General features: G+C 49.8%; 3 protein-coding genes across 4 annotated transcripts; all 3 read left to right on the top strand.

Annotated features, from left to right (window-relative positions):
- Positions 1–262: 262 nt before the first annotated feature.
- LOC139605121 (hydrocephalus-inducing protein-like) lies at positions 263–6339 on the top strand. The gene is made up of 6 exons (XM_071456511.1): positions 263–271; positions 2109–2347; positions 3401–3659; positions 4225–4368; positions 5704–5844; positions 6304–6339. The coding sequence occupies exons 1-6, from the start codon at positions 263–265 to the stop codon at positions 6337–6339; spliced, it is 828 nt and encodes a 275-aa protein (XP_071312612.1).
- A 62-nt stretch (positions 6340–6401) lies between these two features.
- Positions 6402–9417, top strand: LOC139605135 (hydrocephalus-inducing protein-like). Its single transcript, XM_071456527.1, has 4 exons — positions 6402–6649; positions 7453–7615; positions 8099–8200; positions 8899–9417. The coding sequence occupies exons 1-4, from the start codon at positions 6441–6443 to the stop codon at positions 9397–9399; spliced, it is 975 nt and encodes a 324-aa protein (XP_071312628.1). The 5' UTR covers positions 6402–6440; the 3' UTR covers positions 9400–9417.
- Positions 9418–9795: 378 nt separating this feature from the next.
- LOC139605117 (neurofilament heavy polypeptide-like) lies at positions 9796–13233 on the top strand. 2 transcript variants are annotated; one of them, XM_071456506.1, is made up of 2 exons: positions 9796–9865; positions 12253–13229. In XM_071456506.1, the coding sequence occupies exons 1-2, from the start codon at positions 9840–9842 to the stop codon at positions 13025–13027; spliced, it is 801 nt and encodes a 266-aa protein (XP_071312607.1). In that variant the 5' UTR covers positions 9796–9839; the 3' UTR covers positions 13028–13229. The 2 variants fall into 2 exon arrangements, with proteins under 2 accessions (XP_071312607.1, XP_071312606.1); XM_071456505.1 differs by lacking the exon at positions 9796–9865 and adding an exon at positions 10327–10996 and having other exon boundaries at positions 12253–13233.
- Positions 13234–14092: the final 859 nt, after the last annotated feature.

The raw sequence follows: 14092 nt of genomic DNA, 5'->3' as shown, positions 1-14092 counted from the left end.
GTAGCTGTCCCTAAAGCAAGAACTTGAGCAGGGTTGAGCTGTTTAAGCTTTTTTAGGTTTCCCTGTTGTGGTTTGTTTTGAGTGGTTTTTAATCTTTCTTGCCTGCTTCCTGGAACAGGGAGTAGAATTACGGAGCTCTGGACGGCTGGCAGAAATCTACCCAAGTCCAAGTGTGTTAGAGTTTGGCAGCATCCCAGCTCTACAGCCTGCTTCACAAAGCTTTACCCTCCCCAACAAATGTCTTGTCCCTGTAGACTTCAGCATGGAAATGGTAAGTATCTGTGGGGCTGTTTTCCAGGGAAATGGACTGGTCAGTAGCAGCCATGACTTGGCTTTTAAAAGCAAGATTTCCATATTGCCCTGTGTGAGAGGAGGCAAGATACTCCAATATTCCCTCTGAGCGAGGCAAGAGGAACCTGGCTCTGGAGTGGTTTTAGCTGGGGCACCCCTCAGTGAGGTCAGGTGCAGAGATGTTGGAGCAGCAATTAATCTGGGTTGCGTTGACAAGTTCTCCCTTAATTTTATCTTTTGTCTTTAGCTGTGTGTGTCACATTTTGGAGCTCCGAGATCAAGAGAAACCTGTGGTCCTTTGCTCCCCAGAGCATGGATTTCACTGTGGTTTCCCTGTCCCATCTACATTTGCTTTGTGCCAAACTGCTGTTAATAGTAGAGAGCAGGGTGTGAGGTGTGTCCTCAGACTGCTGGTGGGGAGGCAATTTTCACACCTCCTGGGGGTCAAGCCAGCTGGGCAGTGCACACAAAGACAAGGGTGGGGGTTGTGCACCCCCCAGCCTGTGATCTCTGTGCTATTGAAGAGCATCTTTGGGGAGCAGCTGCAGAGAAAGGCTGTTTAATATGTGGGGGCTGCATAGGGCAGAAGGAGCTGGGGCTGCTCCCCTGGCAGGGGGAGCAGGGCTGGTGCAGCCAGGAAGGGCTTGTAGGCTGGGCCTGGGGCTGGCTGGGATGTCTGCTGGAGGGGGAGATCTGTGAGGGGCTTGAGGTTTCTTCTACTTCACGCTGGCTGTGTTGAACTTGTGGAGCTGGTTAAAACCTGGTACCATGGACTTGGCTGTGTCTGTGGATAAAGCATCAGGCCATGTGGGAGAGTCCAGCCACAGCCTCCTGGGCCAAGGAGGAGGGGTGTGACTTTTCCTCTTGCTGCTTTTCCAGCTGTTTGGGAGATAAATGTTATTCTAAAGCGAGGGGTTTTTTCCAGGGCAGCTTTCCCTGACTCCACAATGGAGTTCTGCTTTCAGCCTCTGCAGGGAGCAATGCCCCTTGGCTGGGTGCTCATGGTGTGTAAAGGTTGGGTTTCATGTGCTCCTGCCAGGGCCAGACCTGCAGAGCAGTGTCTGCACAGCTGTGCTGGTGCAAGGCCTTTCCTCCCTCCTTTGGGCAGCCTCCAGCTCTCTTGGCCAGTCTGTGAAGTCCATGAGAAAGCAGATGACAAGAGTTCTTGGGAAGAGTGGGCCATGCCCACAGAGCACATGTTGTCCAGTTTTCTTTCTGCTTCCTGCTTTCCTGCTCTGCTATAAGCATTTGGAGGTGACTTTTCTTTAGGCAGAGGGCACTGGGGCACCTCTCTACAGCTGATGATTGGTGGGGAGTGAGGGCTTCAGTCCTTTAGGGGGTGTTGAGAAGCACTGATGGCCCCTTGGGAAAGATTAGTTTGGTATTGGGGTTTTGCTTACCTGGTTTTGCAGAGACATTCTTCAGGCTCTCAGCAGTGTCCTCCAGCCATGTGGTTTCTGCAGTGGGATTTGAGCAGTCCTGCCTTCCTCTGGCCTTGAGCCTTCGTGAGAGGCCAGGAGAGAGAAAGCAGCTTTCCTTGGCCCACAGTGCAGAGAAAGACTGGGGAAGGAACACTCTCCTGAGGATAAGCATCCCTTGGGTTGGGCAAAACGGGGTTAATTGGGTGAGTCCCTTAAAGGAGGGGAAAATACAGGTTGTACGAGCTCTGCTGTTGCCCAGTACTGTAGCTTAACTTTAGGGAGATTAGGCCTTCAGGATTTTTATCCTCCCCTCTTTAGTCTTTCCTTTTCTTATATCCCACAAGACACCAGGGTGTGTGGTTTCCATCCTAAATGCATATTATGCTTGTCTTACAGGCTTCCAAATCCAACTGCTTTGTTATTGAACCCAGTGAAGGAGCGATCCCTGCTAGGGGTGAGGTTCCTGTGACTGTCACAGCAACCCTGGATGACACTGTGGGTTTTGATGACACTGTCCAGCTGTTCATTGGGAACAGCCTTTGGAGCAGTGTCTTTCTCCAGGCTTTTGGCATTGGCACCACAATTGTCACAGACAAACCATTTGCCCCAGAGCTCAACTTGGGATACCAATTCAGGTAGGAGATCTCTCCACTCCCACCTCTCCTCCTGTCTCAACAAGGAGCAGTTTTTCTGTAGTCCTTCAGGCAAGATCTTCTTCAGAGTTCAAAGCCCTGACTCCTTCCCTAAAGGCAGAGATTCCTTTACAAACATGTGATGGGCACTTGAGAGTTGTTAGACACCTTCAAAAGCCACTGAAAGGGAAACCAGTTGCTAAATTGCCACAAACTGTCTCTAATTCTAATACATTGATGTCCTCACTTGATGGAGTAATGATCTCACAGGCTGCCCCAGAACTAAAGGTTCCTGAAATGGTGCCCAGATGAGGCAGTCCCTCCATGTGGCTGAGGCACCAAGGGAAGATCCTTTCTCTTGCCCTTGCCCTTTCCCAATGGCACCTGCCAGGCAAGCAGGGGCCCTGGGAACAAAGAGACAGGAGGGTGACAACCCCCACCAGGAAGGCAGGAGCCCACAGAGCAGTTCCAGAGGCAGAGTTGCCAGCAGAGTTTGCAAAGTTCACTTCCAAACAGTTTCTAATTGCAAAATGAAATTTCTACAAATGGCTACCAGTGCAGAGCCAAGGCTGATACGAACGAGAGAGGCTCTGCTCCCCTGGTTTCCTCTCGTGGAGCAGGCAGATGATTTTTACCAGCTTGCTGGGATCATCCAGAAACTGCCTCTGAGCCGGCTTTTAGGAATGCCTGCAATCCTACCCCCACACACAAGGTCCCCAAGGGCAGCATCTCAAAGATTCAGTTTCAGCTTTGGGCACAGATTAATACAAAATACAGCAACAGTATGAATCACCCCAGAACAAACATTTTGGGGGAAAACACCACGTCCTGTTAGCCTCACCTGGAAAATGTTACATTGCCATTATAAACATATTTCTCTTTGCAATAATGACATCAAAAGGGCACCTTATCAGACACCACTTCTGGTCCACATTAAGAGCTGGAAATGAAGACAGTCTCTAAGCAATTAACACCTCAGGTTGCTCACTGGGAGCAATCTGATGACCAGGGAAATAGCTACTCTCATACTCTTTTCCATCCTGCCTTCTATTCCAGCCTCGTGCCCTGTATCCATCAGTTCAAAGTAACAAACAAGGGCCGCCGTTACCATCAGCTCTTCTGGAGTGCGGAATGCTACAGCCCACCTGAGGAGGGGGGCCAGAGTGTCTCAACCCTCAGTAGCCCCAGGGCCAAGGATGATTCCCAGCGCCCCAAACGTGCCAGCCCCGTGTTTGGGCTGGAGCCACTGTCAATGGACCTGCAGCCAGGCCAGTCTGAGGACATGGTGCTGCGAGGCTTCTCCCGCATCCCACAGGTGAGATCCCCTCCTCTGGGCTTGTTCCACAGGCCCTTGACATTTGCCTGGGGAAATGAGCAGGGGCCTTCACAAAACTGATTTAAGGCTACTCGTTTCTGTGGCAGCACCAGTTGCTTTCCTTGCTGGCCACCATCAGAGCAGCTGAGACTTTATTGTGATTCCACAGCTAGCAAAACCCAGTGCTGATCCCAAAGCAGGGGTGGATGGAAATATTGCTCTTTTGGGGCAAGCAGTGTTGCATGCTGAGTCAGCAAAGAAGGGCAGAGAAATAAGTTACACTTAGACTAGGAGTCCAGAAAGAAAGTGAACTAAACAAGTGCCGAGTGGTTTATCTGGGGTGAGCACGGAGTAAAACAAAAGCCATGTCAAGGGAGGGGGTTTCTCACAAGTGCCTTTTGTGCTTTTGGGGTGCAGTGTTACAGACAATTGAGCACAGGAAGAAAAGGGGGCAGGGACTGTAACTGTGGCAGGAATAGGGCCCGTGGTGGGTGCAGAGCCAATGCAGGGCATTTGCAGGGTGCCCTGCCACTACGCACTGGTGACAAGTGACTCTTGCTTGCAGGAGGTGCAGGATTATGTGTTCTGTGAAGCCATCATTGGGACATCCCCCAAGATGGAGAGGATAATAGAAACAATCATTACCTGTCAGTTCATTCACCCCTCTATAGAAGTATCAGCCAGACAATTCTCTTTCTATGTGGAGAAGGTAAGTCTGGATTGCATGCTGGCATTTTAACAGCATGGCTGAGGGGGGTGTGTGCTTGTGTTAAAGCCCCTCTTTACCCTTCCTGAGGCACTTTGTAAATGAGTGAAGATGCTTTTAGAGATGAGACTGGTATTTGACTTCCCCAAAGTAAAAGTGCAGTTCCAGCTGCAGTGCCAAGGAGATGGTGGCCACCCCAGAGAAATGCCAGTTTCTGTGCTCACTGTAAAGGGAGGCTTTTGAGGACCCTCCAAGGCACGGTGATGTCTGTACACTGATGCTGCAGGGAAGCTGGGAAAACTGGAGATTCCTGTGAATTCCTCAGGCTGACAAGGAAAAACCCAACATCTCCTGTGTCTCTTTGCCTTCTGTGCTGTTGGCATGGATGCTTGATGGTACAGCTATATGGATCAGCTCTGTGCATTTCCCTAAGCCTCCTCTGCTTCAAAGGACCCCCAGGCATCCTGCAACTGCAGTGATGATAACACTGAGGCAGAGCAGGTGCCCTTTAGTCTCTGGATCCCAACTCCAGCATCATCTTTCTTCCTCCTGCAAGTTGTCTGAAAAAGAGAAGATGGTTAATGATTTGGTTTCTGTAGTTTCAGGCCTCTCCTCTGGTTCCCAGGCTTCCAGTGAAGTACAGAATTTCTGGAACAGGCAGTTCAGATGTAATTGAGAAGCTTTTTAGCTCTCCCTGATTCTGCCTGGGTTCTGCTCGATGCCACACACCCAAACTGATTTATTGCATACTATGGCACAGCACCTGTTTGGTATCAGTACATGCAGAAGTCGTTTCCCAAAGTCTCTGGTTTCTCTAAACCATGCAGGAAGCCCAGCACAATGCTCAGACAGGAAGGAAGAGCCCAGGCTGATCAGAGCTTTGAGACCACAGACACCTTGTCCCTGTAGCAGGGGCTGCAGGACCCGTGGTGCAGACAAAGTGCTTTTTGAGGCTGCTAGAGCCAGGAAGGTTGTGAGAAATGACTGTATGTGAGTGAAGATCCTCTAGTGCTGTTCTGCCCAATAGAGAGACAAAAGTGGAGACAAATGGCCTGGATTCACTTTCTGCTTTAGATCTTGGTCAAGCAGCCACCTCCTCTCAGGGGCCTATTCCCTCATCTGTACTTGGGAGTTTTCCCTGTCCTCCAGAGGATGCTGTGGTTTCTAAACATGAAAAGCATCTGCTGTCAAGAAATACCTCCTGGAAGGGTAGAAACAAATAGAAAGAGTAAATAGAAATGTATGCACTCGTGAGGCTGAAAAATGTGAGCTGCAGCAGAAGCAGAAGGAGGTCTGTTTCTAGTTGAGGCTGTTTTTCCTTGTCTCCTGTTTCCATAGAAACCCAGCGATGTCCTGACACTGCAGTACCAGCCTTTGTCTTTAAAAAACACCTGCCTGCTGCCACTGGATCTCATGCTGCACTTGGAGCAGCCATTCCTGGTCTGTGATAAGGAGCAGCAGCCCCTCCCAGGTGGCCAGGTGAGCAGCCCTGGCCTCCTCCAGTGGGGTCTGAAGAGGAGGGATGTGGTGGTGCCTTTCTGTTGGGAGCTCCTTGAGTCAAGAAGTTTATTCTGTAGCATCAGCAGTGGGCTGGCCTGAGCTGCATCAGCAGAGCTGCTGAAGGAATCAAAATCTTATCTGAATTGAGAAGATCCATCCTGGCTTTAAGGCACAGGGAGAGGGGAGCAGGCAGCTGGGTCTGGGCAAGCCATGCAGGGAAGGTGTCTCCTGGAAAGCCATGCCAGCTCTCCAGCAGCCACCCCCTTGTACTGGGGCTGAGCACAGAAACGGGAGCCCGAGGGATCCTGGACTGGACTGTGGTGCCTGCAGCCAGAGCCCTGCTGGAGAGAGATGAACCATGAACTGAGAAGCCCGTGCTGGGGTCACTTGGAACATTTACTGTTTCATGCTGTCAGACCTTGGGACATCATCCCACAGGTGATTAATTACTGCTCATCTCCTTGCAGCCTGTGAGAGTGGATGTAGGGGAGACCTGTCATCTCTACATCGTGTTTGACCCGGCTTATGAACTGGATTTGAAGAGCTGGAAAAAAGAGAAGGTTCTGAAGATAGACATGGTCAGGGGCCATCCTTTTGTGGAGCATATCACCCTTCAGGGAGAAGTTCACTTCCCAAATCTCCAAATGCAGCCCAGCTCCGTGGAGTTTGGCTGCATCATGGCTGGCACTAAAAAAGTGCGTTCCCTGGAGATGACCAACTGCAGCCCACTGCCCGTCCAGTACCGCTGGTCATTCCGTTCCGACAGCGAGGTGACCAGGTTTAGGTATGTGCACCTTTGCCCTCCCCTTGAAGCTCTTCTTGCTGTGTCCTGTTTGTACTTGGCCAAGAGCAAAGCTGTTTGCCTGGCATCTGACAAATGGCACTGAGCAGCTGTGCTCAGGCTGGATGCTCAGGGAATAGGTTTTCCACCACTTTGGTGCTGCACAGCCCCCACAGTGGTTTCCCCTGGGAAGGAAAGCTGGGGTGAAAGCTGCTTTCTCAGACCTCTGTGGCCTGAGACCATGTCCACCTTGATGAAGGGCTCCTAGTCCTTGTAGTCTTGTAATTAAAAGGTAACTTTTGTAGTTACAAGAAGAACTATGTCAGTGGGGTTTTTTTTTAGAAAGGAATGAGGCACTCGAACCAGATAGCAGCCACAGGACAGCTAAATCTTTCAGAGAAAAGAATTTATTGCTCTCTTATCAGAAGAAATGAACTTCTTCCCGCCTCGAAGGCACTGTTAGGATTAGAAGGAAGAAGTAGATGAAGACCAGACAGAATCCTGTGTTTGAATGGAATTTATGCATCCTGTATGAAGTGTATGAATATGCAACGGGCTATTGTTCGTAAGGGTTAATCCTTTGTTAGTGGGGGTCCTTTTTCGGGCTCGTGCTGCCCAGAAAAAGGTACCCGGACGTCCGTAACTCTTTGTATTTGTTGTCCCATTTGTTGTCCTAATTCAAATTGTCCAAATTATTTTTACTCTAATTGTATTACTATTTTTATAACCATTTTATTACTATTAAACTTTTAAAATTTTGAAAACAAGTGATTGGCATTTTTCACAATAGTTATCTTATTTTCCAGAGATGAGCTTTGCCCACCTAAATTCAAACCCCAACCACCAAAAGGGAAGAATACCAGTTTGGAGTCCCCAGCATCTCGATGGAGACACTTCAAGATGAGACAGGAGCAGGCAGCCAGAATGCTGAAAGAAGTGGATGATTTTACCCAGTCTTTAAGAGACAAGGTAGATTTTCTTGTACATCTGCTGCTTGTGTTGCCTCCCCAGCCTGCCACCACCAAGTCCTGCTCGTGCCGACCTCCCTTTTTGCTGCCCTGCTGTCCTGTGCCCTGACAGTGGGCTGGGCAGCAGGGCCAGTGGCTGGACATGGGCTGTGTGGGAGGGAGAAATAGGAGAGTTTTCCTTGGAGAAGCTCACTCAGGTCCTACAGACCTGTGCTGAGTGTGGGATTTTTTGCCTTCACAATGAAAGATGAGGCTTTTATCTGCATCATCATGGTAAGGCCTCCAGCTTCCTTCCCAGAGCAAGCTGGGATGAGTCCTGATCTCCATGGAGCCTCTTCCCAAGGCAGCCAGACTCCCTGTTTGCAGGGCTCTGCTTTCACCCAGAGCTGCTATTGCACTGCTGGCCCTGGAGCTGTCTTACAAAGGGAGACTTTGCAAAGTGGCTGTCTCTTCCTCCCAGCATAGAAAATGGCTTCTTTTTCAGGTGCAATCAGATCAACTTCCTGAATTCCCCCGCCTCCAAGTAGGGTTTGAGGGAATCAGCAGCTCCGTGGACGAACCGCAGCCTTCCCTCGAAGCAGAGAAGGTAGGAGGGAATCTGTCTCACTTGCACATTGTCAGTGTGGCAAGCAGGGCTGGAGCTCCCAGTGCCACTGGTGGGCCTCAGCATTGGCCACAGAGGGGCCTCCCATCCCTGCAGGCCCATCACAAAGTGCTGCTGAAGCAACTGGTAGTTGGAGAGGCCATGCAGGACACGTTGTAGGGCTGCCCAAGGACACTTTGCAGCACCTATGGAGGGCACTGCTCCCCCTGGAACTCCTCAGGTGGTCCATAGGAAACTTTTGCAGGAGCTTTTGCTGTAGCACCTTGAGAAAGCAGCATTTAAATCAGAGAGAGGGGAAGAGCCTCAGGAGTCAGATGAGCTGGGCTGGAGTCCTTCGCTCAGCTCCGAGAGCTCTCACTCTGAGCCTCCTCCTTTTCTAAAAGCAGTAAGAAATGCTTTTTAAAGGCAAGTTGTGCATCAGAGAGAATTTCTACTGCCAGGAGACATCCCAGTTCACTTTCACATAATGTACTAATTAATGCATTGATCTGTGAGTGTGGGAGAAGATTTTCCCCATGGTCCCTGCACTGGTCAGTGGCATGGATGCAGGATGAGATGAGGGTGATTCTGGCAGTGTTTGGGGAATAGGCCCCTCCAGGTACAGCTGCACTTTGCTCCAAGATGCTCTTCTGCATCCATTGCCATGCTCAACAGCTCAATCTCTCCTGTCTTCCATCCAGGCTTTCAGTATCCTGCCAATGTCAGGTGTGCTGCAGCCAGGTGAGAGCCAGCAGGTCTCCTTCACCTACTCTGGCCACCTCAACACCATCTCTGATGTCACGGCGCTGTGCCACGTGGAGGGAGGCCTCACCTACGAGGTGCTGGTGACCGGGGAGATCTCACGTGTCCGCTACTCCGTGAGGCCCCAGGAGATCAACTGTGGCTTACAGGTACCACACACATCCCTGGCACAGCTCCTTGCCTTGGCACCACGGCCAGCAGGTTCCTGCCCACCTCGCTCCAGGGCTCCCTTCCCAGCCCCTTTGTTGGCTCTGGGGCTTGGAAGCCCAACCTTTGAGGGACACATCTGGCATCCAAGCTGCTCTAAAATGGCCATCTCCAACCCTCTCCACAATGCTGGGAATGCCTCTTTTTCAGGGTACCTAACACTGCCTCTGGGGCAGGCAGGGTCCCAGTGGGGGTGCTCTGAGGGGTGTGTCCCTGAGACATCTCTCTGCTGATCCACACCTAAAGCCTGACCTCCAAGGAGATGCTCTTGTCTAAAGCTCTTGCTTAATCCACACAATAATCAAGGGAAGAAGTTGGGCTTCCAGTCACTACCGTTGGAGAGACTGTCTCAGAATAATCCCCACTTCACTCTTTTCCAGTCAAAAGCCCACAGATATTTCCAGCTGCTGGCCCTGTCTGTGTTGCCCTGGGTGACTCCCTTGTTGCATCTATGTTGCTTGCCAATACTTGCATGCAGGTGCCTTTTCTCCTGGAATGCCTCAGTGCTGTCTCTGTTTCTCCTGGCTGTGGGTGACCCCTCAGAGGGCAGAGGGCCTGTGTGCCCTGGTTCATTTATTGCTGGCCCTCACATGGTTGTTACCACAGCTCTGTGTGCTGCCAGAGCTGCCTGGTGCTGTGCAGGTGCCCTGTGAGTCTCACTCACTGGATTTTGATGAGCAGTACCTTGAGGAGGAGAAGGTGAGAAGGCAGGTCTGGTCCCCATGTACACGCTGCCCAAGCTTCACAGCACTCCAGCATTCCCAGGCTTGTGCCAGGGAGATGAAGGCAATCCCCAGGGCAAAGCCAGCTCTGCTGACATGCTGTGGGAGGACCTAAACTAAATAGTTGGTGTTATTGGGAGGAAGGGAGGAGACAGAAAATGGGTTGATTGAGTCTGTGTGATGAAAGGCAAGAAAAGGAATCTTGCGTATGGTTTCTCTTCCCTCCACATACAGATCCTGCGGATGGCAGTGGGGTCTGAGTACCAAAAGAGCTTTGTTATTCCTTCACGTGCCATGGGTGAGACACTGCCTCCAGAGGTGCTGCAGGACCACGAAGCACACAGGAGGCCAAAGGCTCAACAGGCAGAGCTCAAGCCCATGGCAGAAGCCAAGGCCAGGACTGAGTCTGAGTCCAAGGCCAAGGCCATGGGCAAGGCAGCAGCAGGTCAGAAAAACAGTGAGGGTTTGGTGGTGTCTGTTTTGCCTGTGGTCCAGCCCATACACCCTGAACTCTCTCTGTCACCTTGCTCTCCAGGGAAAGCCCATTCTTTTAGCAGCTGCCTGTTCCCCAGCTTGGTGGAGGAGCTCTTGGCTGAAGGGCTGTGGCATCCTCTACCAACCCTGAGTGTAGCCAAAGCAAGCTCCTATCTGCCTGCCATAGACTGGGGAAATAATCAGGATATTTCCTTGTGTCCCTTAGCCACAAAGACTAGGGCTGGATGAGTTTCTCAGCCAATAGGACCAGATCTAATATCACTGGCTCTTTTATATTTGCACCTTCCTAGCAACAAAAGAACAATCTCATCTTGCTTTCACCGAGTCTCCTTTCCTGGGATCCGAGGGCATGGGGACTTTACTGCCCGGCCATAGCTTGGGGGATTGTCTGAATTCTGGGGGGGGATACAAGCTCCCCAATATCTCCTGGGATGATAGGCTGGGTCAGGAAAAGCTGTGAATCCTTGCAGCTGACCCAGAGCACCCAGGTCAGCTTGCAGTCACTCATGGTTTCTCCTCTTTGTGCTAAAGAACTGCAGCGAGAGAAAGCTCTGCAGAGGAAAGCAGAAGTGGATAAAATAGCACTGGAAAGGAAGCTCATAGGGAGGAAAAAGTGAGTAAGGCTTCCATGGGTTACTGCTGTTCCATGGGTTATTGTCCCTGGAGGGCTTCCCTGCTCCAAGGACTCTGAGCTCAGAGGTGCTGGATAGCAAAGGCCAGAAGCAGCACAGGGATGGCCATTCTGAGCTCCCTGGCTCCCAAGAGAGGAAGGACCTTCTTCTGTTGAGACAGAAGATCTTCTTCTCTATTGGAGTGCTGAGCCCTCCTGGCTTAGATGCTGCCTGCAGGGAGCTGGGCTCTGGGCTTGCCTTGGCACTGCCTCTAGAGGTGTCTTTAGGTCCATGGTGTTGAGTTGCACCTTCTTGATCATCTCCCTTCACCAAAACAGTGGGATTGTGGTATGGGCAGGTGTGGGGCACAGAGCAAAGCTTGGTTTGGGTCCTGCTCCTGCCACAGCATTGCAAGTCCTTGCAATGCTGATCTGCCAGGCTTCTCCTTATGGTGGGACACCACCCACAGAAGCTCACGTCCTTTAGGCTCCCCTTCAGCTGCAGCAGTAGGCCAGCCCAGGAGAAGCTCAGCTCCAGCAAGGCAGCCCAGCTCAGGACACACAGGCAAAGTGTGGAGCTGAGAGTGGAGGCTGGTTAAAGCAAGTCTGTGTATCAGCACTTCCTTCAGCCCAGGCTGAAGTTGGTTTCATGGGGAGGAGACAGATGAGGCTGTTTCAGATGGCTTTCATGGCAGAGAGCACCGGTTTGCTTGCTCACAGCTGGGTTCCTGCAGGAAATCTGGCTGACAAGAGCCTGTCTTGCAGGAGAGGAGTTCCTGCAGCCTTTGCTTTCTTACTGATAGGATTATTCTCATTAAGGAGCAGGCTGTGCCCTGAGGGGTGCTGAATGAGCTGAGTGAGAATTGTAGGAGAGATAAGCAGATGTCAGCAATCTGTGATCTGCTTTAAACTGGGAAATCAAGAGACAAAGAGCATTTTCAGGCATCAGCACAGAGAGCTGCTGGATCAGCCTTTGGCAGTGGGCTGGAGGTGTCTGGCTGTGCCTTAAGAGGGAGCTTGCACAGCCAAGACCTTATGATGGCAAGGTTCAGGTTTGGCTGGTCCTGGAGGTCCCCTTGCACCAATGGCATCACTTGGGATGTTCCCAACCTCTGTGGGTTGAGAAAAATTCACGGAAATGGTCTCGTGGTTCTGCCTGGCCTCAGGGTCAAGGAATGAAGTGCAGGGCCGGCCAGGACTGCTGAGCCCAAGTTTCTGGTGGGGACTCTCAGCGATTTTTTCTGTTTTGTTTGCTGAAGGGAGCTGAAGCAGCTGGCTCAAAAGCGTGAGGAAGAGGCAAAAGCCTTAGAGGAGGAAGAGAGGCGGAAGGAGGAAGAAAGGCGGAAGGAGGAAGAGAAGCGGAAGAAGGACAAGAAGGGTGTCTCTGTGGGGAAGCAACCTCCAAAACCAGAGAAGGGGAAAACCAAACCCCCAGAGAAGAAGGAAACCAAGGCTCCAGAGAGGAAGGAAACCATGATCCCAGAGAAGAAAAACAAACCTCCAGAAAAGAAGGAAACCAAACCCCCAGAGAAGAAGGAGACGAAAATCCTAAAGAAGGCAACCGAACCCCCAGAGAAGAAAAACAAACCTCCAGAAAAGGAAACTAAATCCCCAGAGAGAAAGGCAACCAAAATCCCAGAGAAGGAAACCAAAGCTCCAAAGAAGGGGGAAGCAAAAGCCCCAGAGAAGGGGGAACCCAAAACCTCAAAGAAGGATGAAACCAAAGCCCCAGAGAAGGGGGGAACCAAAGCCCAAAAGAAGGGGAGAACCAAAGCCCAAAAGAAGGGAGAAACTGAAATCCCAGAGGACGCAGCTGAGATGGAGAACTTGATCCAGAGGTTTCAGATCTATGAGTCATTGCAGCAGAATTTCTCCTACTGGAACAGAGTTCAGGGTACTGTGCAGATACCTGTGATCCAGAAGGGAAACAAGTTCCAGCATGCAGCTGGAAACCAAGGTCAGAAGACCAATAAGCCTCAGGAGAAGGTGAAGAAGAAACCTGAACAAAAATGTAGAGACCAAAGCAATCTTTAGTCATCTCAGCTGAAGATGCAAAGCAAAGTTACAGAGGGGACAGTCAGATGATGATGTTCCACAATGACTGGGTATCATCTGTGCTGATGGGGAGGTTACCCCTTCTTGGGACTCAGTTTTTTCAGGCAGGGAAAGATTATTCTTTAATCACTCAACTCAGTTTCTACAGTTTCAGACCTCGTGTCCAACTTTATTTAATAGATTTCTTTCTAATTACGCTATTGGTTAATAAAATATATTTTACTTGTGCATCAAATCTCTCTATTGTATTGTTTACTTGTTCTCTGCACTGATTCTCATGGGACAAATCCTTGTTGTTGCAGGTACATTTGTTTTTCACCCTCAGAATAGATTGTTAACGAACTCTCATTCTCAAAATAGCTTCACATGGGAACTTGTAACTGCTTCTCTGCACTTAGAAGAGATGACAGGCCAGCTGTTAATATTGCAGAACAAGGCCTGATTTCATAAGGCCTTTCTTTTATCATTATTCTACCTGTCTATGACATCTCCCCCTTTTCATTCATTTAAAAAAGGCTCCTATGTTCTGATGTTGAAACAGCTCACTCTTGTGAGGGTATTATCTCATGAAGGTTTTCACTGGTTATTATCTGTTAGACAACTGAAAGGTGAATAAGCCATAAATGAAATAACAGCATGATGGTGTACTGGAGGGATTAAAGTTGTAAAAAGCATATTAGAATTCTAAGTAAATCAGTTATGAGAAAAACTCATGGGAACTGCAAATTCCATGGAAACAGAAATTCAGTACGACTTTTTAAAGTGCAGGGTTACTGAAAAATAAATATAATAACGTGCAATTTAGCATATTGCTGAACAACCCAACAGCTTTTTGTGACTGTATCTGGCATCATTTTATATGGCAAATTTGTTAGCATTCTTGTTAAAAATATCAGACCATGTTAAAACTTGATAGGTAATAAGGCGTTGCATTTACCGCTTTTCAATCTCTCCAGTAACTGTAAAACTATATAAAACAATCAGAATTTAGTCAGAAAACGAAATAAACTTAAAAAAACCCTATAGCAACACGTTTTCAAGGCG

This window comes from Agelaius tricolor, unplaced genomic scaffold (genome assembly GCF_023055355.1).
Source record: "Agelaius tricolor isolate 1412-34295 unplaced genomic scaffold, bAgeTri1.0.p SCAF_60, whole genome shotgun sequence".
In the NCBI taxonomy this organism is placed as follows: Eukaryota; Metazoa; Chordata; class Aves; order Passeriformes; family Icteridae; genus Agelaius; species Agelaius tricolor.
This window is presented reverse-complemented; position numbering and strand designations above follow the sequence as displayed.

Coding starts and splice junctions, on each gene's coding strand:
- LOC139605121 (XM_071456511.1), top strand. Junction 4,369..5,703: donor TCTCTTTCTATGTGGAGAAG/GTAAGTCTGGAT, acceptor CTGTTTCCATAG/AAACCCAGCGATGTCCTGAC. Junction 5,845..6,303: donor AGCCCCTCCCAGGTGGCCAG/GTGAGCAGCCCT, acceptor ATCATCCCACAG/GTGATTAATTACTGCTCATC.
- LOC139605135 (XM_071456527.1), top strand. CDS start 6,441: ATGGTCAGGGGCCATCCTTTTGTGGAGCATATCACCCTTCAGGGAGAA. Junction 6,650..7,452: donor AGCGAGGTGACCAGGTTTAG/GTATGTGCACCT, acceptor CTTATTTTCCAG/AGATGAGCTTTGCCCACCTA. Junction 7,616..8,098: donor CCCAGTCTTTAAGAGACAAG/GTAGATTTTCTT, acceptor CTTCTTTTTCAG/GTGCAATCAGATCAACTTCC.
- LOC139605117 (XM_071456505.1), top strand. CDS start 10,815: ATGATAGGCTGGGTCAGGAAAAGCTGTGAATCCTTGCAGCTGACCCAG. Junction 10,997..12,252: donor AAGCTCATAGGGAGGAAAAA/GTGAGTAAGGCT, acceptor TGTTTGCTGAAG/GGAGCTGAAGCAGCTGGCTC.